At 36.7% G+C, this 25,308-nt stretch overlaps 1 protein-coding gene across 7 annotated transcripts in view; it reads right to left on the bottom strand.

Moving 5' to 3' along the window:
- The window catches only part of SIPA1L2 (signal induced proliferation associated 1 like 2), a 147,589-nt gene that overhangs the window by 17,204 nt on the left and 105,077 nt on the right, over positions 1-25,308 (bottom strand). For 5 of the 7 annotated variants that reach the window (XM_075412220.1, XM_075412211.1, XM_075412195.1 and 2 more), the window contains exons 11-18: positions 20,183-20,440; positions 16,614-16,709; positions 14,996-15,099; positions 14,481-14,584; positions 11,300-11,688; positions 7,440-7,661; positions 4,734-4,887; positions 1,712-1,931 (exon numbers count right to left, since the gene is read on the bottom strand). In XM_075412220.1, the coding sequence (XP_075268335.1) occupies positions 1,712-1,931; positions 4,734-4,887; positions 7,440-7,661; positions 11,300-11,688; positions 14,481-14,584; positions 14,996-15,099; positions 16,614-16,709; positions 20,183-20,440 (1,547 nt within the window). The remainder of the gene's footprint in view (positions 1-1,711; positions 1,932-4,733; positions 4,888-7,439; positions 7,662-11,299; positions 11,689-14,480; positions 14,585-14,995; positions 15,100-16,613; positions 16,710-20,182; positions 20,441-25,308) is intronic. The other 2 variants (XM_075412202.1, XM_075412187.1) reach the window with 1 other exon arrangement.

A 25,308-nucleotide genomic window follows, 5' to 3' on the forward strand; every position in this document is an offset into this window, starting at 1 on the left:
AATAAGAACTAAGACACAAAACACCAACATTTCACTGCTGCAGGAGCGGTATCCAGCTGGAGTGTACAGCACGGATTGCCTGGTGTCAATCTCCAGGATAAAAGCACTCTCAAGGTTTGATCCCACTGTACCTTTACCTTTATAAGAAATGGTTCTAAAAACTCAGGCCTAACATAGTAAAGGAAAAAAATACTGTCAAGATGCCTGATTATATACATAGCTCCTGCATAGTCTACAAAATATACTGAATTAGTCTCATAGGAAACAAAATGGGTCTTCATTCTCTATCAGTAAAAGCAAAGAATCTTTTCATATTAAATTTATAGTTAAGAATTTCGCTCTGATAGAAGATTTTTAGAATGGCAAAAGGTACACCAAGCATGCATTGCCATCTGAAGCAGAAATTTAGCACTTGTTTGCGATACCAATTTAAAATTAACCAGTGGTTAGTGACTAAAACTCCGTTTCATAGCTGAGGCCACTGTAACTAGAGAGAGTGTTTTGTATATAAGGCTTACTTCTGAAAGTTAGCAAGTGACTGCTAGTTCCCGAAGGACACGATGAATGACAGAGACCTTTTTATTACGGTTTCTTTTAAGTCACCTGTCTGCATTCTTGCTGGGCACTTGCCTACAAAAGTTCTTAATGCTTTCAAGAGATCCACCCACAGTTTCTTAACGATGGACTTCCAGGTCCACAATTGCTCTACTATTTTTATAAATTGTAGTCAGCTGTGATGCAATATTAAAGTAGCTAATCAAAAGTGCCTTTTTTTTTCTAGATTGGGTGTCCCCTATAGGTCAGCCTAAAAAAATTGAGAAGTGAAGAGACTGAGCATTTTTTAAAAAATAATTCAATATTTTAAAGTATATAAATATGGATAAGTAGCCTGAATACATTTATCTGACTGCATAGATTTCGGCTGAGGTATATAAGCGTGTATATTTCTCACAATTGCCTTTTTTTTTTATTCTCACAATTCTAATTCCATAATTTCCATAAAACTACTATGAACTTTATAGTTCATCAATCCATACGGGAATTATTGCAAGATAATCATATAATAAAGATTTTGCTTATGAAGACCTCACAAGTGAGGAGACACCTTAATAAAATAATTTTAACTTAGCACTCCAGACTGCTCTTTTTTCTGCTATTAAAATGAAGTGTTATTTGCAAAGGTTTTACTAACGTGTTAAAATAAAATTATCAGCAAATTGTTTTGAAATTGGAGATGATGACAACAACTACTGCACATTTCTTTTTAATATGTTCTCAAAAGCATAATCTAAAGAGAAGCTGTCCCATTTAGCTATTTTATTGAATATGTTCACAAGTATTACAGTACTTTGAATGCACACAAAAAATAAGCAAATAAAAATATTAAAACAGACCAGCTTGGCTTAATTAGGTCATCATTGAAAAAAAAAATGATAGCAAGACATATTTTCAGATAAATGTTGCGTATCACTGGTGTCATGAAAGTTTTTTGGAAATAAAATGAATGCTGTCTCCAAACATGGTAAATCCTAATCGATCACTAGGACAAGGGTAAGCATGTACTGCTGACCTAATATGCTTTTACTATGGTATTTAGAACACTGATCTGACATTTCATAATTTAAACTTAAAAGTAAAATCTAACTTACTATTCGGCGATTCATTTATTACAAACATTCCAAACTCCACAATGACAGCAACAATCACTTACTTCTCAGATTGCCCATTCCAGGAGTCAGGCTCATTCTGGGAGGCAACGTGCTGTGATACGGTGGAGTAGTGCTGAATAAGATATCATTTGGCAAGGCCTGGTCCAGCATTGAACTTCGAGAGCTAGCATACGACGATCCTCTTCGATTGCTACATATACTCTCATCAGACAGGGTACGATAAAGTGTCCTCCGTGGAGAAAGATTTCCATAAAATGAAAACTATACATCAAAATATGAAGATATAAGAACACGTATTACTGGTTAAAATAATTCTGACAATCATATCCCATCATCAGTTCTTGGGAGTATTTTTCTGGGCAGGCACTCTGGAATTCTTCAGCTAATACAGAAGATCAGAGATTTGTTCCACAATATCAGATCTACTGGGGCCTCAAAAGAGTTACTGAATTTGATTTTCATCCTTCCTCTTGATATTTTGAAACATATCACCATGAATTAATCAGATACTGTGTAGTTTTATTAACTCTGAAATGTTAAATGAAACCTCCATAGCCTTGTGCAGCAATTTTTTCCAGAAATATATATAGGGTTACCAACACCAGCAACATTTATTCAAGACTATACATAGAACGGTTTGATTTTAATTTGAAATGACTACGCTTTAATATTAAACATTCTGAACTGATACATGGTGCAATATAACTCATTGGATGATAACAGTGACTTGAGACACTGCATCTCTCCAGATCTCACGAAACAGTCTTAGAAAAGCAGGCAACAGAGTTCGGTGAAAACTGTTTATGCATTTCAGAACATCACTTAAACCACAACCCAAATATCTACAGTAAAACAAGATGTTACTGTATTGTAACATTGGGCCATTCCACTTCATAAGTCTTCAGCACTGCAATTCCAGTTATTCTTCACATCTACAAAGGCCAGTTATTGCCTTAATTATTTTAACTGGTTTGTCCTGCGTACAGAAATGTCCTGTCCTGTTTTCTTTGTAATTAACTATGAGTTGCACACTCCCTATGCAGAATGTATGCTTAAGAGCAGTAGCTTTTTAAAAGTCAATAGAGCACAGAATTGAAGATATCTACATTGTTATATTTCTGACAAAACTTGCTTACTGATGAATACTTCTAAACGGAATACACAGAAACACTCAATCACGCCACAAGACGCAGTCTTTACACAATGCTTCACACACTTCACAGCACTAGATCAGGAAAGCGCCTGTCTTGATGGCACTACAGAACATGCTCAATTGCTAGAATGCTTAACTGCATCCCAGAGAAAACTGAAGGAGATATTCGGCTTCTAACCTAGGAAAGCATCAAAACGCTCCATCAGTTCTAGAGATTTGCCTGAAATAGATACGGGCCATGGGTATAAAAGTTATTTTAATGCATAGGTAAAATGATCACAGCCATAGACATAAGCAGCATCCCTACAGGAATGGATAGAGGACATGCACAGCATCCTTAAACAAATGGGTATGCGGTATCCTTCTACAAGAAGAGGTTAGAGAATACCAAGAGATCCTGAGCATGATCAGGGACCGCAATGGGCAAAGGGTTAAAAACCTTCACCCTCTGCATGTAAGGGTCTCCGGTCCAGTCCTGAAGATTCCCAGCAAGCATCCTGCTGCAATTCTCGGCTGTTACTCAACTCTCCCAGCCGTATACTGCATCTTCTGTTTAAAACGGTTGTTCAACAGTTATCCAGACATGTTGAATGTTAATTGTGGGAGCTTTTCAGAGTTTCTTTTCAGGGTGTGACAAAAAGTAAACATTACCTAAAGGACTCATTATTCCCTGATCTATGAATAAGGTAAAACCAAACAAAAAATGTGATTTGATTCCGTAGAATCTTACATATTCAGAAAATTCCTTCCTGGGTTTGCTGTCAAAAGCAACAGACTCACCTATACCAAGACTCCTGTCCTCTAAGAAGGCATAATCAAAGACTGGGTACTGATGAGTCCTATGGCTGGCGATCCCCTGTGAGTCAAGGCCTACGGTCTCTCTCACTTAGGGAGCTTTTGTTTGGGTATCTTGGGAGGGAAAGGGGACAGCAGTAATTTATCTCAGGATGGCCACACCTCCTCACTCCTTGTTGTTTCTTATTTAGGTAGCCAGAAACATTGACAGCTCTTGAAATCGTGACAGAAATGCAATTATTGTACCAGTCATAAATCATAAAAACCTCTAGGACATTATTCATGAGAATTCAAACATATAATGCATCCTTAACATACTGCATGTTAAAAAATTATATATGATCTGAATTTTAAATTCAACTCTGCACTTAGAGGATTCCCATGTGTTACTTTTGCTCAGACATGATGATTATGCTATTTAGCACACTGTATAAACAGAGTGGGTTAAGAGAGCACTGAGTTAATATGGAAGTGTGACAATTATCTCAGGTAATTTAATTGCTTTGTGCTTTATTCCACGTTAAGCAGAGAATTCAGAATCATGTGTACTTTGGGGAACAGTAAATTTTAAGTTCTCTATCCAATTTTTGTGAACTTTTAAATATTACCGCTTGTCTTCATACTATAAAGATTAGATGTATGCTCCCCACTAGCCTTTTGAGCCTGGTGAGCAGTTGCCACTGATGCCTACACAAAATTGCGATTCAGACTTCAAAGAGAATTGTTGGTACTGAGTATCACAGGGCAAGGGAAAGAGGGCTACTTTTATTCATGCACCTTAATATCACATGAGGTATATAAACTTGGGCATCCAACCTTGAAAATGTTAATTTTAACCTTTGAAATTATAATTAAGTTGCTCAACCTGCACCCGTCTCTGCTCAAGCTAAGCCAAGTCATACTTAAACAAATGCTATATTTCATATATAATCATCAAACTAGATATAATTTTCATATTGTGGAGAATGATATTTTAGGACTTGTAGCATCCCCATGGAATATACATAGCCTATACAAAACGATATTGCCTTCTCTACAGCAATTTTGGGAATACCAGCTATTCATTGCTAAGGTGACTGTGTCTGAGACACAAAGAGCCAAAGAAAGCAGCTAACCTTTCTCCTTCCCTCCTCCATAGAGAGGCTGTCTGGCAGCATCAACTTCAGAAAATCTTCTTTGGACAAGACCTGCTGGCTTTCGACAATGGCATTCCTCACGGCAGTTTGGAGGGGACTCGATGCAGACACAGCATCAATATCATCATACACTCTGTTGGGACAATTAGTGGTTTTAGCAAGAGAAGCAACAGTACTCTTGGATTTGTAAAACTGCATTCATCTTCTGTTGCAAAGTGAAAATTGCCAGAATTATCTCCCGACACAGCACACACTTATGTAGGACATTGTTCAGTAATTTTATGTCTATGAAACTGTTTGTGAGACCAAAATGAAATTCTTAAACCACTGAAAAAGAACAATTTAAAAAAAGCATAATGCTTGTTTCTCTTAGCTTGCATCTCTCCTTTTTACACACCACACTTCTCTACTGTTAAAGTTGTATTTATATCAACATTTCCAATAGTTCATCACAAAATACTTTAACTTTTACTTCCTTAGAAAATAAGAAAATCAATATTTTATACTGTGATATTGCATCCAGCTCTACAATGTGGCAAAATTACTATGGTCATCAATGGCAATGTTTGAAGTGTATTTGTAATCAATTGTGCCATGTGCCAAATGTGTTTTATTATCAGCAATTTCATAAAGCTCTTTAGATAAACAAAACAGCTGTCTTCCCAAATTATCAGCATATGAAAATGTATTTACAGTCAACAAAGGACTGTCAAACCGAATTATTATCTCTCATCTTCCATCCAGTGAGAAAGGAGAGAGAAAATTTTAACAGGTTTACTCTGGAAATGCAGTGGAAGGAGCTAGAGGTTCCCAATCACACAGAAAATACTTTTGAAGCCACGACTTACTGCCAAGGGCAGCATAACCAGTGACTGTCTTCAGCAGCCAAGAAACAAGCTTTGCTATGGTAAAGTGTAATTCTCAGTGAATTATATCCTATAGTGGCACAACATTCAGCAATTGACCTGATTTTCATCATCACTGCTAATTAGAGATGTTATTTTACTTCAACATAATTATCCTCAGAGAGATATTTCCTCTCCGTGATTTATAGAAAGCTTTCCTAAAAAGAAAGAGGTGAAGCAATGCTGTATACCACAGAAAAATCTGCAGATATTTTCTGATATATGAAGTGCTGCCATATTCAATTCATACTTTTTAAATAGAATTAGCTATTAAAGATACTTTTCTAAATTGCCATGGTTTCAGTCTAAATGACATGATCCATTATGCAATTTCGTTTTAACGATTCCATTCAAAATAAAATGAAACTGTTTCAGGAGTTCATCAACTTCGAAAAGCAAAAACTTGTGGGAATCTATGAAGTTATCACTTTTTACGCGCAAATAGTATTACGACTGAACAATTTAAGTGATTAATATTGGTGGGGAATTAAATTATCAGTACAATAACCAGGACAGGAAGGTACTAGCATATTCTACTTTTGAAAATTAGGAAATTAAGAGCTTAACTTCAAGCTCATGTTTCACAGCTTATATTTTAAAATATTAATCTTACCATAAATACATACATATATGCAATATGAGATATTAGATGCAAACAACCCATTCCCATTAAACAAAGTAATCCTACATTAAACATTTGAAAATCAGGTACTGCATGTCATCTCGTCAATGTCTCAAGATATATAGGGCTGACTATGATTTACTCAGAGATAGAACTAAACAGCTTATGCACAAACAGAATGCAAGGAGGTTATCAGAGAAGATGGTTTTGAAGATAACAGGAATGTAAAAGTTAGTTTCAAACAGCAGATTCAGACATTACGTCTTATTGCTGCAGTACTGGGAAAGCATTACCTCCATCTACGTTTGAGATACTGCACCTTGTCCTTTGACTGCAAGCCTTTTTCTTTCACCTAAGAACACATCCCTCATGAGCTACTCCTGTGTTAAGCTGCACATATAGCTGTTCCTTAGAACTACTCTGCATGTTTTTGTCTAAATGTCACTTGCTAAAAAAGAAAAAGAAAAAAAACAGCTTCAGTGAAGCCTGCATATTTTGTAGACTCTCTTGGAGAGAGGGTCAGATATATCCACACTTGATCTTTGTCATGTGGGGTCCTAACCACCAGTTCACACCTGTTCATTAAAAGCAAAGTGTGAAAAAAATACCAAAGAACCATTAAAATACCTCTAACTGGCACTAATTTTTCTTAATTATCTGCCATAGGTCACTGGAAAGTTTATGGTCACCTTTCTCACCTGTAATGTATTAGTTGATGTAACAGGTAACAAGGTAGTAAGGTTTAATACAGAAGCATCAGGAAGCTTTTTCTAACTAAAGTTCCTGAAGATTTCTAGCAAAGGTCTTTGAGACCTTAATAAAACTGTAGCTTCCCAAGTGTTGGCTAAAGCTTCAAAATGGAAATCTAGAATGTCTGACATAGCCATACGTTTTTGCCTACGCACACTTTCAGAAATTTGTCAGCTTGTTTTATTTGACACAAGGGAAAAAGATGCAGCTGGATGGAACAGAGGACAAAACAGCATCCTGCAGTTACTGTCTTTTTTGCACTTTTTGGATGTACCTCTGATACATAAAGGTGCAGAAAAAACCCAAGCATTTAAAAACAAAACAGAATTTGTAATTTTTTATCTTTCTATCCTATTTTAGATTTTATTTTCATCACCCTTCCTCCCCCAAGAAAGTTAGAGTTCTTACTCATGGCATTCAGAAATTTCAGATTCCTCAGGTGTAGGACTTCCTTCTGATTTTTTCCAGCCAATGACGTATTTATTCACTCCTTGTCTGTGGTATGGTTTGGAAACTGATCCAGAAATCTGTTGACTACTATTCTGGGACACTATGTAGACTTTGGAGGTATCGAGGGAGCCACTCTTTTTAGAGCAATGTGTCGACGGACTTCCCGAATGATGTGACCCACTGAAAAAGTAAAGAAAACACACAAACCCCCAAATGAAATCTGCTATACAACAACAAATCAGAAACGCTTCGCCTGGTATGCAGCTGTAATTCGTTATGTTATGTTTTCCTCAAGGTTAAAATCAAGGTAGCAATATCGGTACAGTAATTTTCTACATACCAGCAGTGTATACATTAAAGCTCTTTGAGAACAGAATTGTGATGAGTTTCTAAAACAAGTAATGTATACAATTCAACTTGCTGAAATGCCAGTGCAAACTGATAAGAACTAAAAGACTAAATTCAAGACATATATATAGAATTTGTGCATGCAATTTCAAGTTAATACGTGCACACACATTAACAATGTTATAAATCCACTTACATCAAGGACTACTAAGGGAATTACCCCAAATATCTCTCTAATTATAAAACTTCTGTGCCTTTCCACTTCATGTTAATTTTGCCAGTTCACACCAGTTTAAATTGTGTCTTTCATTCAGTACTGTTGAGCATTCAGTACTAACAGAAGTAAATTTCCGTTCAAGAAAAACAGCCTTCTGGATAATTTTAATAGCCTCTTTTATTATGAATAATAGCACTAGTAGGGACTAATGAAGCCTTTTACTGAAGACTCTCAAAATGATTTAAAATGAACTAAAGCAAACACTTCCTTGAAGAATAAAATTTCTTCTTTTCATCTTGCAGGTGAAGTAACTGAGGCATTCACAAACCAAGTGCCTTGCCTAAAATGAGAGGCTGGAACCTAAGGCAGCAGCTCCTGACTTTCGTTGCTGGTTTACGAATACCAAATGCAGTGCTATCTTTTCATCTAACCCCAGGAGCATTGGATTAATTCACAGAGGACCAGAAGGTGTTGCTGAAAATGTAACAGACATGTTGTCTACTTTGCTATCCATGCAGAGTCAGACACAAGCAATGCACATGAATAGATGTCATTAGACCAAATCAAAATGTCGACTGTGGAAGAAAGTTAAACCGTTAAGGCAATGGATTCATAATTTTGATCACAGTTAGTATGTGCATTAAATCTTAAAACCAATTTATTTTCTCTCCTCCCTCTTCCTCCCCCAAAATTAGAAACAAGATTATGAGGCTTTGGGGGAAGAAAATAATTCAGGTGATGTTAAAAGGTTTTTTTTGGGTTTTTTTGCTTGCTATCCTTGCAAATATGCAAAGAAGTGATGCAAAGATGTGGTGAAGAAAATAATTCAGTTATGAAAACTTGAAATCTAAAGATGAAGCTAACATTGAAGTACAATGTAAAATACATATCAAATCAACAGCAAGGACATTATAGAGAGTATTTTGGACTTCTATTTGTAACTAAATTTAAGAAAAATTGGGCATCCAACCTCATTCTGTGGGTTTTAAATAAGGGAATAGTTCTTGAAGTAAAGAAATAAAATGCCTAGGAGAAGCCTGGTTTTAGATAATGACTTCAATGCCATGGTTGGAACAAGCAGTATATATTTTTAGGATCCAAAAGATGGTCTACATAAGGAACAAAGCAAAACCAAAGACAATTAAGGTAAGCTGTTTCGCTACATAACATGAAGGTGTTTGATAATCCATGTGCATAATTAACATAGAATAGGAGACATAAGACCATTAATCACAGAGCCATGAGACATAACATTGTGCATAGCTTAAGTCAGTCTTGTGGTTGGAGATACCGTTTCACACAGCAGGTTTAGTTCTGCAAATCTTACTTGGACTCTATAGTATTACGTTTTTGCAGGTGGTTCTTCATCTGATGATGTTAGAGAATCAGACCAGTATCTTTCACCCAACCCACATCTGTCCTGTGGATTGCACTTTCTCTATTCAGTAAACAGAACACAATTTTAATAAAGAAATTTATAGATGAATGACTTTTGACTCGTCTGTGAGCTTGTTTCTTGAAGTTGATGATGAAGAAGTTTACTATTTAACATCCATAAAATAAATGTGAATAAATGCCTCAGCAGTGTTAGAATTTCATTGTTACAGATTATGAAGAAATACAAACTCAGTGTCTGACCAGTTGGAAAATATATATAGAATTCAGCAGTAGATATCACATGCTTATATGTTAACTCAGCTTTCTTCTGTCTATTTGAACATGTCAGTGTTGCAGCATCACAGCTATAAAATGAGGTATCTTTTAACAATTTATGCCTGTGGGTGCTGTGTAGGTGCCACCAGCTTTTAAACCCAACTGCAAAATCATTTATCACTTCAACATAATTTGACGGATGTTTAAGCAAAGTTCAAATAAAACAGCTGAATCACAGAAGTCCGACATTTTTTCTATAGCTAAAGGATTTGACACACAAATTAGAAGGTGCTCCTTTGAAAACATTGCTATTGCCAAAGCAGAATTGGGCAATCCTAATATGAATCATCATCTCAACAATAATTACTAATTTGGAAATGCCTGGGTAAATCACTTATGTGTGGGGGTTTTTTTCATTTTTAATTAATCCATAAAATGTTTATTCCATAGAAGTGAGCAGCATATTACTTCATGCATGCCTGGCACTTTAAACATGACAGCTGCCACACAAGTGCTGAGAATATATATTCTAGCTATTAGAAATCTATGTCAGCTCATAATGATGAAGTCCTAGAAGAACAGAGCTTCTTTCTAGCACTTTAGCTGTCTCAGTATACAAAATTAAATCTCAGCACACACAAAGCAGAGTAAATCTGGAGCCTCTACATTATGACAAGGACAGCGAAAGAAAGCTTAATGTGCAAGTATTTACCTAGTTTTCACAAGTCTATACAACAGTCTATACTATCTTCTATAACTTGTAAAACAAAATCTGGAAGTTAGAGTAAGTATGCAAGGCTAATGCACTCCTGTCAAGCATGCAAATAAATGAGGATACAGGATATTATTTGGTTATTTTCCTGTACTGATTGACCTTGAAAACACAAAAATCACAGGGAAAGAAGAACAATTTCCTTCCATCCTTTACGGAGTAAAAACCTTAACACATAGACCAAAGCTGCAGCTTCAAAGTCACCATAAAATGGAAATTGGAAGATAAAGGCAACTAGCTGTAAAAGCGTACTTTCAAAGTTTGCTTTACAATAGATGTACCATGCACACACTCCATTGGTAACAAAAAGAAGAGCTGAAAATCAATCAGAAATTCAGTTCAACAAACAAACAAAACTGTAAAGCATACATCACAATAATGTAAATCGGGAGGGATGGTATGCATGCAGTCTCACTATATGCAAGAACTATATCACTATATGGAAAAATTGTTCATTGCAATTCCTCTCATTTCCCTTAGCATTAACACCCAGGTAATTTGTTCCACTGCACTAAAAATCCTATGCGAAATAAGTCCTAGCTGCAAACTTCACTTTTAGTCAGAGATGTTTCCCAACTCTAAAAACTTAAGCAATGTGCACAAGGTCACATAGAAAGCCTCCATTAGACCTGGGAGTAGGGCTAGCTATGCTTTTTAGGCAGACTCCTCAAAAATTGCCTGAAAATGGCTCATACAGACTTTTAAACACAACAAAAAAAAAATCAAAATCCCTTAAGTGCCTTTTCAAAGAAAGGTAAACAACCATGAAAAAGAGTTCTCTGTATGGTAATCTAGAATCCATAATCCCCAAATGTAAGAAACACGTACCTGGAATGAGAGGAGATTTCGCTCAGGTCTCCCATGCTGCCTTCAGCTGTATGACTGGCAGAAATAGCAGAGGCATAGCTGTGAACAGCATAGATTTTAGCTGGATCATCATCTGGCCCAGGAGCTTCGGAAGACTCGGTCCACTGCTCAGCACGACAATGTACTCCAGACCTGCTGCCAGCAAGGTGCAACGGGGCCAGAAGAGGAGCAGGCATGCAGGGAGCTGTATCGATCCCACTGTCAGTAGAAGCCCCCTTTATATATGTTAATCCAAGCAGCTCAGGATCCATCAGATCTCCAGAACCAAAGTGTTTTTCGTCACTGTTGCTGGATGTATTGCTGGACAGGGTGTTGCTGCTTGAGTGGCTTGAACAGCTTTTGTCTCCAATCTTCACAACAAGAAAACAAACAAAAAAAGACCCAACTCAAGATAAATAGTAAAATATTTCTTTTCACATAAATTACTGAATTTGTGCCATTCAAAGACCATTTATTATTTTTTACAGTATGCTATAAAACAACTGCAAAATATGAAAAGAGCTAATTACAGTACCTGTTTCTATGAAATGAATTGCACAACTGGCTAGACATGTTAAAAGTTAATGTCAGTCCAAATAAAAAGGCCCTAGCTCCGTCTTCTATGGCAAATCTGAAGATCACACTTGAATTTTCTGATTATAGGACCTGCTTAACAGCCACAAAATTGCATTTCTGAACAGTTACAAAAAGCATTTGTTAAAGCTAGAAGCATTGGTTACTATTTGTTTAAACAAGTTCTACTGCAAATCTGAAGAACACCGAAGTCTGAATTATCCTTGGCTTTTTCCCAGGGTGGGTGAAATCTGCAGCTTATGGGATCAAATCCAGCCGGACGTGTGGCTAGTGAAGTTGAAGCCAATTGCGATGTACGTGTACCCGATGAAAGCAACTTCAGTCCCAGGGACCTAAGCTAAGCATGGCTATTGAAGGGGAATAATTATGTTGACCACTTGTGTCAATAAATTTGGGGACTTTTTGTTGGGTTTTTTTAAAGAGATTGTACAGAGAGTTGGATTAACTGATCCATGTGACAGAGTAGCCAGAATAAGGGCAGATGAACTTCTGTTAGGGCAGATGGACTTCTGTTAGGTAGAATATAAGCAGGAAGGGTGACTAACATTTTTATGAGATTTCCCTCCTTGCAGATGCATATAAACATAGCTGTCGCTCACACATCAAAGCAGTCAGACAAGGCAGCCTTTCCAGAAATGATACTTCCGTGCCATCTGGAAATTAATAGGCCTCAAAATCTGAGAAAATTATTTTCAAAAAAAAGGAGGGGTTACATTTGCATTCATTCTAACCTTTAAAAGATGGCTGTCACCTTAAAAACAATGGAAGAACTGACAAAAATACTATGAGCAGTTTTTCCAAGGAGACGAACTTGGAGAAAAGTGTCTGGAGAAAAGGCGTGTCACTTCTTACTGTAAAAGTAAAATTGAACCAAAGCGGAAAGAAACTAAGAGGCAGGGAAGCTCAAAGGCATAAAATTAGCCTCAGAGGATGTATTGAATGCATGAATCTTCCCAAAAATTTCTTGTCTGTTCCTGAACACACGTGCTCAGGCACCTTCCTGACCCTACAAGCAACAGAGAATCCGAACAGCTATTGATACAGACATCTTGAACTGCTCAAAGCTCACGATGGCCATAGCTTAGGATCATTTTATGCATTTCCTCGTGCTAAGAGAAGTTATTGTAGGAAAGCTCAGCATGACCCTAATTGTTACATGTTGTTAAAGATTGTGTCATGGAGCAAGACTGAAGAAAAAAAAAAAAATCAGCAGGGATATGGTATTTATTCCAGGAGAACAAACAGAGCTTGAAGACAGCCAGCAGAATTCCTCCCACAATCCTTCCCCCAAGTTAAAACTGATAAAAAGACAGCATAGACCTTTTTTTTTTTCCCTAATGGTTACATATTTTACAGAGTTCTTGTGCATTTGCTGTAGACCCCAGTGTGAATTTCACCGGCTGACAGAGTTTCATACGGCACATTGAGCTGAACAAAAACAGGAGGCACAAGAGACCTTTACAAGGTCTCTATTACAAGGTCCTTTACAAGGTGATGACCATTTTTGTTTTTCCTGTTTTACCGCTTTTAACAACAAAAAAGACTCATTTTATTAGTAATATATAATAATGCTGCTTCTTACTTTGTACAATATAGTTCTTTTGCACCTGCACTACACATATGCATATGCAGGCAAACACAAACGTAAGCCCATTATGAAATTTTCTGTTCAGATCCCCACAACCCTGAACGCATGAGAGCTGCCACTGACAGAACAGTCTGACTGAAGTTGAGCAAACTCATCATGTAACTTTGGTATTGGTGCTCTGTTCAGTACTGATTGTTACATATACTGCTTCTAGCTTCCCGTCAACTTCAGCTTCAGGTGAAAGAAAGTACTTTTGTCTTGATGTGCATAATTCTACAGCATAATTCAGTTTATGATAGTACCTTTTCCAAGAAGTATCAAGCTAGATTCTCATATGGTATCAATGTACATAAAATGAGATCCTGGCCTCATATTCTCACCGTATAAGTCTACAAACAGTATACAGGTTCCTACCACATATAGCAGGATTTTCCATACAACAAATAAAAAAAAAAAAGAAAGAAGACCATGCACATCTTTACAGTAGTTTCCATCTCTAAGTCATTGAGGATTTTGCCATTACTGAAGACAAGCCTCTACACTAAGTAGACCAGAACTCTTTTCAGCATTCCCAACATACAAACTACATTTTCATAGTGCTTATTGATAGTTACACTACATGGGTATTTCACACAACATGACAAGTGGTATGGTGAATATAATTTTTCTTTTAAAGGATATAAAATACTTCACAGATTAAGCAAGCCAGTATAAATGAAGCTGTAAATACACAGCTGAGTGCAGACTATGCTAGTTCTATCTCTTCAATGCCTCAGACTCAAGCTCTCTTGGAATTCTTAGCTTATAAACACAGATTAAGCATACTCAATTCACCCCACACCTAGATGAGCATACTCTTTGCCTCCCAAAACACAGTGGTCTTCATAAATTACTAAAATGTATTTTTAAGAAGTATTTCTTTAAGTCCAAGGTGGTGAGGGGGCTGTGTTGGGGTTTTTTTTATCCAAGTAAAAGACTTACATGTGAAAGCTTGTTTGGCGACTCCTTGCCACTGCCTTCTTTTTGTAAAGCCCGGTCTTTGTAGGAGCTCAGGACTTTGGTCGATGGTGCATGCCACTTGGTTTCTGCCATAAATAATTGTGTTTTAATTTCTGAATGCTAAAAAGGTGAGTATACTGTACAAAGAAAAAAGGCACATGGCTTAGCATCAGGTTTCAAACCTGTGAACTCTTTGGAATCAGAGACATGTATCTTTGCAGATATTCCTAAAATCTAGTTTTTCAATGACAATTAAACGAAGTTCAGCCTGCTTGTCATCATTCATGAGGCTTTCTGAAGTTCAGGAGTAGTTTGTTCCAAGTAATATCTAAATATCCCACACCATATTCTGCTAGACTGTCAGCAATAGTCCCTGCTTTCACTGTCACATTACTTGCTCTTCGGGTAGCAAACCTCCGCATCAGAAGCAGGCTGTGCTTCAACAGGCACTGCATTGCAAAGAACATTTATTTTTAAGACACAGTGGTTTTTATTACCAGAATGTCTAGTTCCTTCCAAAGCTTCCTCGCGTTCTCTGCCTCCTTCACACTCCAGTGAGCCTGAGCCTTGGTGATGCTCATGGAGCAAAGGGGACTGGCACCTTTTAACATAAGCAGAAAATTAAGCTGTTTGGGTTTTCTTCCTAGAAAACTAGTTACTTGATGAACAACAACCCTTTTTACAAAAGATTTACTCTGAAGAGTGATTTGTTTAAACAATCATCATCCCACTCCACCAAACAAATATAGTAACATTTCCAAACACTGCATGGAAATATTTACATCTAATTTTTTTCAGCAGCATACTGTTATATCTTCCGTGAGAACAGGCCAAGACGACACTGAACTTTAAGAAGAAATGCATTCTTGGGGCTATAAAACCAAAGTTTTTTGCAACGGAGAGCTATGGTAATGCATGCTTAACTGCTTTATGAACCAAGTCCCAGAGAAAGTAATTCTGTAGTTTTGCAGGTTTTCACACTCTGAACACGTAAGCTAGTACCAGACCCATTGCTTTGTAGTGTATTGCAGAAGTTCAATTATTTCACAAAGCAACACGCTAAAACCAAGGTTGCTATTAGAAATAACTGTGCTGGAAAAATGACACAAGATGCATTTTCATGTGTCTACTGTCAGAAAAGTTGCTATAGTTTTATTTGAATTACTATTTAGCTGCCAGAGTTTTCAGTCAATAATCTGAAATTCCTTGAGGAGTCTCCAAGATAATGCATATATATCTGCTACGCAGAACATCTTATCCACAAACAGTCATGCTAAAGCAATATTAAGCTTGCAGACAAGGAGTCAAACTGATGTTTCCAATATTTACATTTTTTCTGAAAAGCAGTTTCCAAAAGCCAAGCGTCAAGTCTGGAATACTTTTTTATTCTGCTATGTAGATATGGTCACAGCTCAACATTTTATAACAGAAGTATTTTTGGCAGCTATATTTATACAACAAAGTGATAAATTTAAAGTAATTTAGAACAGATTTCTCACATAATATTCTTATAACATGGACGGTATATTGGGGTGGTCCTTTATACACAGATAGCTAACTTCTGAACCTTCAGCCCCAAGGGATTAATGGGGCTATGAAAGAACCATCTATACACTGCAACAGCCTTCAGGGAGGAGACCTCTGAAAGGCTGCTGCTACTTTTTGAGCAGAGATGCTGGAGAATGGATGCCACTGGAACAAGCACAGTAGGAATTAAAACCTCTGAAGACCACAAAAACAATTATTTATTCAAACACCCTTCCACTGAAGCAAAAAGAGGAGAAATTATTCTTTTATTCCAGTTCTAAGTTACTAGCTGATTTCTGACCTGTTTCTGGGAAAGCAAACCTAAGAACTCTTTGCTATTTATGTGAATTTTAAAATAAGAATTTGTTCCTAAAGAGTTAAAGCAGTATGACTTCAAAATTGTATTGGCATACATGTAACATTAAAGATCAGTAAACCTGTACATCTTAAAATACACTAACAGATTTTACAAATACATCTATGATCTAGAACATCCACATAAATTTTGCTTCAGAAAGAAGATACATGGGAGCTATGGCAAGATTCATAAAAAAAAAAATTAAAAAAAAAAATAAAAATCACCAGTACCCGTCATATCCCACTTGCTGCCTCCACTGGCTGCTCCCGCTGGGCCCTGGGTCACTGGAGGAAGACTGGTTGCTCGGAGAACTTCTGTAATGTTGACTAGAGTCATTAACAGTGCACTGAGTTATTTGTGGGGTTTCAGATTTGAACTGGGCTGTGCTTCTTTTATACAAATACATTCATTTTTACAAATCATGCAGATGCAATATGAACATGTAATTATATTAATTTAGGGGAATTTACAGTTTTATCTTAGTGACATAAAGCTTAACCAAGTATTCAACAGTGCATTATTTATTTCATCACTAATCAAGTATTTCCAACTGAAAATATAAAAAAGGCACAAAGAGAAAGACTAAGTGCCAAGTCCTATTGTCCTTATATCTAGTCTTACTTGTGAACAAGTGGGATTATTCGAGAGTCAGAGGAGCTGAATTAGGCCTCTAAATTTACTTGTGGGAAGCTCTCATGATGGATCAGAAATGATTGTTAGTCACTTTGCGTGTATTCCAATTTTCAACATAGTAATTAATAAGAGATAATACCAGTACTTTTTTATTTTTTTTGTTCTTCTGTGTCAGTAAGAAAACATTTTCACAAACAGTAATATTTTGTACTTATTATTTAAACTTCTGAGCCTCATGTGGTAACAATGTCTCTAACTACTCTTCTGGGATTTCCAAACAGTTGAAATGCAATGCTGAAATTCCGTTTTGATCACCCTCCTATCCTTCACTTCTGTGCATATTAGTCCATAACTACAATACAATTTCCCTTAGTGACATTACTTTGAATTCCCCATAATTCCCTTCCTGTTTTCACATTGTTATTTTTTCTTAAAGGCTATGCGTAGAAATGAATGTATGTACTCAGGGAACTGGTGAAGAGAAGCAATTTTTGATTTATGCACAACACTTTCCCAAGGACATGACCTTCAATAAGCAAATTTACTGTTCAGCTTGAAAATTTTACAGACATTAGCTATCACATTTTGCTAACAGCCACACACATATACAATAAGTAGATAGTGAAGTGCCTAATTTTTCAGCATGTCTCTCTCTGATTAAGTATTGAGCCACTCTCAATCAAGTGAACTAGTCTATAGGCTACAGTTGAATTCAGTTGCGTGTTCTTGCTTCGTACCATCAAGAACTTTGCGATTCTTGCACAGCTTAAGTGAAACAATGTTAAAGAATGGGTAAGTTATGATCCCATGCGTTTCCAGCCTCCAGACTGATGTTTAGGACATTGTCCTCAAAACCAAGACATTGGTTTGTACTATCCCAGGCTGAGGAATGTCTAGATCCCAAGCCTCCCATTTGCCAGACAAGTGTCTAGCCATTAGCCTACTAAACAAAAGGTGGCTACAAAAGGAGAACCACAGAAATGCAGTCAGTGAATGCCTCGCACAGTTCCCTTACACAAGAGTTGCAGCTGCCTGCTCTCACGAATGGATTTCAGACTCCAGGTGGACACACTCGCCTACAAGTGTGACTCAAAGTACACAAAGACTTCTTGGTGCAAAAGCACAGAAGAGGGAGTCTGAAGCTTCGTTCCTAGGCACTTGCTATGAGCAGCTATCATATAAATGAGCATTTTGTAAAAACAGGAGGAGAGGTCAAGGGTAACCTTGTGTTTCTTAGTTACTAATTAGAGGAAACTCCTTGATCAACACAAAAACATTTGGATTGCCTTCTCAAAGCACTTAACTCTCCTCAGGAACTGTACTAGGACCACAGGTGTTCAGTTCGTTATTTTTAATTTCAGTCCAGGGACTGACTGTTACATGTCACAGTAGTTCACCTGTTGCTGCATAAGTCTTTCACTGTATCTAGTCCACATTTCTGTTGCTTCTTCCTCTTTCTATCTCAAAAAACAACCATTTTATCACTGACTTCAGTGTTAGCTCATTTTCAGATCAGTTGCTGTAACTTCCTCATTTTATTCAATCTGCTTTTTGCTGCCTGCACTCTTCAGTTTGTCTAAGTGGATATTGGGTCTCTGACCCCTTAAAATCTCTTCACCATTTTCCTAGGCTGAGTATACATTTTCACCCTTGCAAGACTACCTATAAGTACTACTCAACCTTACTTCAAACTTTTGTTTTACGCCCATCTCTTTTCCAAGCCACTAACTATGCCTCTTCCCATGTGGGAAGACCTTGACAATTAGGTACCTTTCCGTTCATATTATGAGACCCACATGTCACAGTTCATCATTTTCCTCTCTTTTCATTACTTATACATGTCTTCCCCAGAGCAGCACTTCTGCATTGCACTTGTTTTGTTTAACTGACACAGGAATTTCTTCATGATAAGAGAAAGCCTCTGTCTTAGCTTTTTTTCACACGCTTCAATGAGTGTTGGGAGAAGAGCAATTTATGTCTGTGATGATTTTGGAAATTAATATTATGTCAGAAAGCTTTCATTTTTTCTCTGCATAGGCATACACTATGCTTAATAAAGCTCCATAAATCCTGAAGTATTTCTAGACATTTGACACATTGTCTCCTTTTTCTAGATTTTACCCAGAATGTCAGTGACAAGGCATTAGGAAAAGCTCAAGTCCTACAACGGTATATACATGCTTACAGAAATGCACCTCTCCTTTTTTCAGGGGGTGAGGAGGTGGGCAGAGGAGGAGAATACAAAAGATCAAATGGTCATAACTGGGAGTCTGCCTTCCCCAGACCATGATCTAGACGTAATTTCAAATATGTATTACTATTGCCCGTGTATATTTCAAACAAAGTAAAACATCACTAATTCTTTTCTACCAAGAAAGATCACGTAGTAATAGCAGTATTTCATTATTTCATGCAGAACTTTTAAAAACTATTTAAGATTAATATTTTAGATTTTCATATCCATTCAGTATTTTCAACATGCAGTATTTTTTCTTTGGGAATTAGAACTACATCACCCCATGGAAAAAGGGCATAAGCAGAAATAATTGCAAACAATAAAGGACAGAGAGTTCTGCTCAAGATGTATGGATTTCCCATATAATTCAAAGGTCAAATGTATTTACAAATTTTTAATTTTAAAAATAAATTTTTATCTTATGAAGAATTACGATTAAATTACAACAGAGCTAACATTTAAGGATACCGTCCCATCATCTAAGAGGTGTTACATATTCAAATCACAAGCTCTGCTTAGTTTAATTAAAAGCAAAACAAAGCATAAGGACTGGTAATGAGTTACAGAACCCTTTGAAATTATGCCAATAGCTTGGTAATGAGATTAAATAATTCATTTTTAAAGGGATTACTTCATTTTATTTATGTTCATTATTTGTTTAAACAGGCTCCCAAAAGGTGGGGGACAGGACATGGTTTAGATCATAAATTCACAAGGCCGTTTCCCACTTTATTGATTTGGGATTAAAGGGAACGGTCATCTGTCCTCGGCAGAAGTACAGTCCACTTCCGTCACAAACAACAAAAGTCATTTGTTTCAAGTAGAAACAAATTAAGGCTTAAAAAACTAGTGTACCAGAGTTCTAGAGAGCAGGGCTATCTAAAGTAAGGCACAGGAGGAAAACAGCAGGCATCAAACCGAGCATACTACCTTGCCCCGTCTGGCAGCTTTCTATCAAAGGAGGTGCTGCGAGGAATGGCTGTCTGAGCCTGCTGGAGAAGCTGCTGGCACTGCAGTCTGTCAGATGTTCCTAGGATTGGAGAGGCACGAGAGAGGGGCTGCCCAGCGGGAGTCGGCACCCGATGCCAAGTGGTATTCCTTCTGAAAGGGGTTTTATACTCACATGGGGTGCCTTCACTGTCAAGTTTGTATTCCACCATGGGTATACGACAAAGTTCTGAACAACCCCTGTGGGACAAAAAAATGCTCATCAGTCTCACTGGAGGGAACAGAAAGAGAAACCTTGCATTCCGCAGTCAGAAGTATATGCGTAACTTTCTTCTGGGTGTCCAGAGGTGTTCATATAGCACTGTACAGCCCTTCGATGCTTCAGAACTATCACGCCAACCAGGCAGGAAACACTTCAAAATAAAGGATTTGTTCTCATGTGCTCAAAAGTGTTTGAGCTCTCTCCTGCCCTTCAAAAAGGATAAGATATTAAGCTTTTCTAAATTAATCTGCAGCTTGAATTTTACATAATAAAAACTAGTAGAAGCAAAGCACTCAGAAGTCAGCAAGCATCAGGTTCTTCAATAATAGCTTTAGTTTGTTTAAATTTAACAAATGCAAATAATTCCTTAATGTAAACATTTACACTTCCAAAATTACAAAATGTTTATTGCTTTGCAGAAAACTAAACATTTCTTCGTGGTATTGAGAACTTTCCTTTAGAATTGCGCCTTCTCCCCACCAAATGACAGCGCATATACACCGGGACACAAATGATTAAGTGGCATCTAAATATTTTTATATCTGTTTTCAAACTGTACTTTCTAATGTCTCTCTACCTGGAGGTCTCTATGCCTGGAAGAGAAATGGGGAGGCGGAAGGAAGAGACAAATCAGAAACAGCCCGGCTTCAACCTCTGCTTGAAGCTCAGAGTGTGGTTAAATACTAACAGTATTCCCTGAAAATGTAAACTCAGGTAAAAGGAGTGACAGTGTTCCCCAAAAGCTCACTCTGCCAGCGCGATATTTGCTGTAGGCTCAGGCTGGACTTGAATTACAGGTTACTGTTTCAGAAATTAGTTAACAGAAGCTTCCCACCCACTTCAAGCCAGCACTGATTATCACTGCAGATATTTTATATTCTCCCATACCATCCCCATTATTTGTCTGATAGGCAGGGTGTACTATATTTACATCTGTAAAGAAAATACCCTAACTAATTCTAATGCAACACATAAAGTTTAAGTAAGAAATAGAGAAAATTTGCTTCTCTGTCTCAACTACAATTCTGCTCTATCACTTGAGCTGAGTCTTGATCAAACTTTGCTTTTGCTGAAAACTCAACATTTACCATTTCCAACTAAATTAAAATCACCAGAGAAAGTGTAATAGAGTGTAAAGTGTTTACAGTCTTAATCCGAAAAATGTACTGGCACAAATGATTTAGCACAAACGTGCAGTTCAAATAAACTGTACAGATTCTCATAAATCAAATTACTGTGCCCCAAAGTTTCTGAACCAAACACCAAAAGAACATTTTACTTGTCAGTGTTCTGGTAAGCAGATAGAAAACCAAAAAGATATTATAAAAACGCTAACTATGTTATTCAAGGCTGTTGAAGAGCAGATGCGTGCTCAACCGCAGCAGTTACACAGTAGATATGCTGTATATGCCCATTCTGATCCTGCCAAATGGTCCAGGCTGCTGAATTTTGTGATACTAAACAGGCAAACTGTTCTGTAGCACTAAATTTTAGTCCCTTCTGGCACTGAAACATATGAAAAGGGTAAATAAAGAACTATAAGATATAGAGGATAAAGCATTGAGGGGAGAATAGTAGCCAATGTAGAGTAGAAGACACCGTAATGAAGGTCATCTGAAGAGGGGTCACTGGAATATACCAAAACTGAACTCAGAATTCCTGTTTTTTCAAGGGTATTCTGTGATCAGAAATATCAGTATTAAACTCACCAGTAGAATTTGACATGAGCAAACTCCGCTGACAAAGCATAGTTGGACAGGCTGGAAATTCTTACATTTGTTTACTTGTTTTCTTTTAAATCTAAAGGATCACACTAAAACTGTACATCAAAAGAACACTAATATTGCTAGGTAAGAAATTAAAAAAATTATTTTTTTCGCACATGTACCCTTAAACTGTCCTCTTTTTGGCAGCGGAGTAAAATCATACACTTTCTCGTTGGCTTTTCAGCAAAGAACTCTTTACCTCATTCCATGCATATAAAAGACTGCACTCACTGAAGAGACAGTACTCAATATATGTAACTATCATTATGTTTTAATACGTGTCAGATATTCAATTGCATTTTTCTGCACTGATTTGTGATAAGAAATTATTTGACGGCTGCATACTTTCACTGAGTATAAAACTAATTTCTTTCCAGCTACTCTGATCTCACAGCATCAGAGAACTTCACAAGAATAATTTTCTGGTTGTAGCTTCCCTAGGGAGGTAGTAAGTCCCTTGTAGTCTCCTCCCATAGACAAGGAATGGAACTACAGAGAAGACAATGTTATAAAATTATCTGTTAATTTCAGAAGGTCAATTTGATCTATCTATAGCATTCTCCCTGCCCCGAAAATGCCACATTTATTCAGACCACCGCTTCAACCTAATTCAGATCATTTGTGTATTTATAAAAATTGTTTTACACGTCTGAAAGCCACAAAACACGTGTTGGGCTCTTGGAGCGACGAACATGGCGGAAAGGCCAAGTTAAGCTAATTGCATAAAATTGCACCAACATTTCTACTGCAGAAGCATGCATAGAATACATTTCTCCAGTGCAATATTCAACTGCTTATATCCCAAGACCATTCTTCTCTTCATCAATTTCCCTGTCTCATTCACTGTCTGCAAGAAATGACACCAAGGTGTAGCAGACAAGAGCCTCAAGCAACGTAACCTTGAGTCATTTCCCGAGCAGGTCCATGTTACGTGAACGTTCTTTAAGAAAAAAATAGTCTAAGATTGACTATTCTGTTAAAGACTTTTATAAACTTTGTATATAAAACAAACAGAACAGAGAGAGCCCAGATGACAAAGTAAGGCTAATACTAGTTTAGTGCACTGCAGAATTTTTCATATGGCCATATATGCACGGTTTGTCATTAATTGACTAGGAAGTTGGGCAACTATGTAGGCTACAGTTTCAATCATCCTTCTGCTGATTTCTTAGTATCGTTTCACTCCCTTCTTCATTCCTACAGATCTGAAGTGTTAGAAATAAACCACTCCCTTCCCAACTTTAATTATCAGGATATCAATTTCACAGTTTGTTGCTAATTGAGGAAGCTATAGCACGCATTGTCATTGTATCCCTTATCGCCTACCCCCCATAAAGGACTTCAAGTGCTACAAAAATAGCCATGGGTTTTGAAGGCAAAAGGGATCGTTACTACTATTTAGTTTGACTCAGCTTGTTAGCTGAATAACTAAAGCATAATATAAAAATAAGAAACAACAAGCTTTCTCGCAAATAATAAGAATTTAAAATTTTGTAAAATTTTGTATTTGTTTACATTACTAAAATGTATTCCTCTGATAAATGAAAAAATTATATGGGTAGTGTTCCTCAAAAAAACAAAAAAAAGGCTTACAAAACAACTCTTTCTTATCACTATAAAAGTCTAACAATGTTACTTTTAAATTCATAATGAAGCCCCAACATTACTGTTGTACCCCCCAAAATTCCCATGGTTAAAATGGAACTACTTTACATGGCTTTCTTTGTCACATAGACATAATTTTCATTTAAAAGTGCCAAACCAATCAATTCAACATTTATATAAAAAAGCTTCATTGCTTCACAAGTACTGCCTAAAGAACAGATACTGCAATATACTGAGATATGTAAAGTCATAATTCTAGCTACCTCTAAGATCAGAAAAAAAGACAATCACTTAATTCACGCCTGCAATCCAACAGGGATCCCCACCATGGATCAAACTGCAAGTTATCTTGCAAGAAAAGAAAACCCAGATCAAATGCAATTTCCTATTATACACTTAATTGGACCACTTGATCTAACTTCTATTTATAATATTATTACTCATCTCACTGGATAAAGAATATACACTGGCACTGGTATTCAATGATAGCTTTTCATTCACTTTTTTTTTTTTAATTTTTAAAAATTCATTTTAAAGAACATGTAAAGAAAAATCTGTATTTTATGGTTTTAAAAAGATATTTTAAATTATGTTAAACAAGCATAGGATATCAAATATCTTTCCCATTCATATTCATTACAATATTTTGAAAAACAGACTCATGCTATTCATCAAGCAAGTGTGACCAAATCTTAACCATACATCAGAAATGATAGGACTTCCCATCCTTCACTGGAGTTTGGTATTAATTAAATCAAGCCTTCAACACAAAGCACAGACTTCTGCTAACATCTTTTGTTCAAGAGCCATATTATTCTACAAAAAAAAAACCTGGTTAATAAAACCTACTCTGCAATTACACCGAGCATGACTCTGCGATACAGCAAGCAGGTCATGACTGCATATTAAAATTTAAGAGCCCACTATAAAAATCTGCACTATTCATATATTACTGTAAGGAGCATCATGTTCTGAAACAATTATCAAACAGTCCATTAAATTTTTCAAACTATGTTAACCAAACCTTTCAATATTAATTTAAGATTCCATATGAAGGCTCTGCAAAAGGCTCTGTACAGGCCTGACATCAGCCAAGGATTCTAGTCAAAAAAGGTCAATGTTATCTCCACAGGAAAGTTAGAGGCTTTCACATACTGTGATCAGCAGTTTGCCACCTTGCTAACTACTGCAAAAGCCTTCTTCTCAGTTATATCCTACCACTGTCAACTATTTGGTATGACTTTGGTATTTGGACCTCAACTGTTTACAGATTTCACGCATCACGAACAATTTGTTAGGGTAATAACAAAACTAGAAGAAGTGGTTATAATTTAATTTTAGTTCCACGTATCACAGATATGAATCACTAAGGGGGATGTAGGGATAGAAAAGTAACCACTGGTGTTCACCAGTTATATTACACAGATAAATTATCCCTTATTATCATCATTTCAACTCAAAACATTTAATCTTGC

The sequence above is a fragment of the Opisthocomus hoazin genome, chromosome 2 (assembly GCF_030867145.1).
Source record: "Opisthocomus hoazin isolate bOpiHoa1 chromosome 2, bOpiHoa1.hap1, whole genome shotgun sequence".
In the NCBI taxonomy this organism is placed as follows: Eukaryota; Metazoa; Chordata; class Aves; order Opisthocomiformes; family Opisthocomidae; genus Opisthocomus; species Opisthocomus hoazin.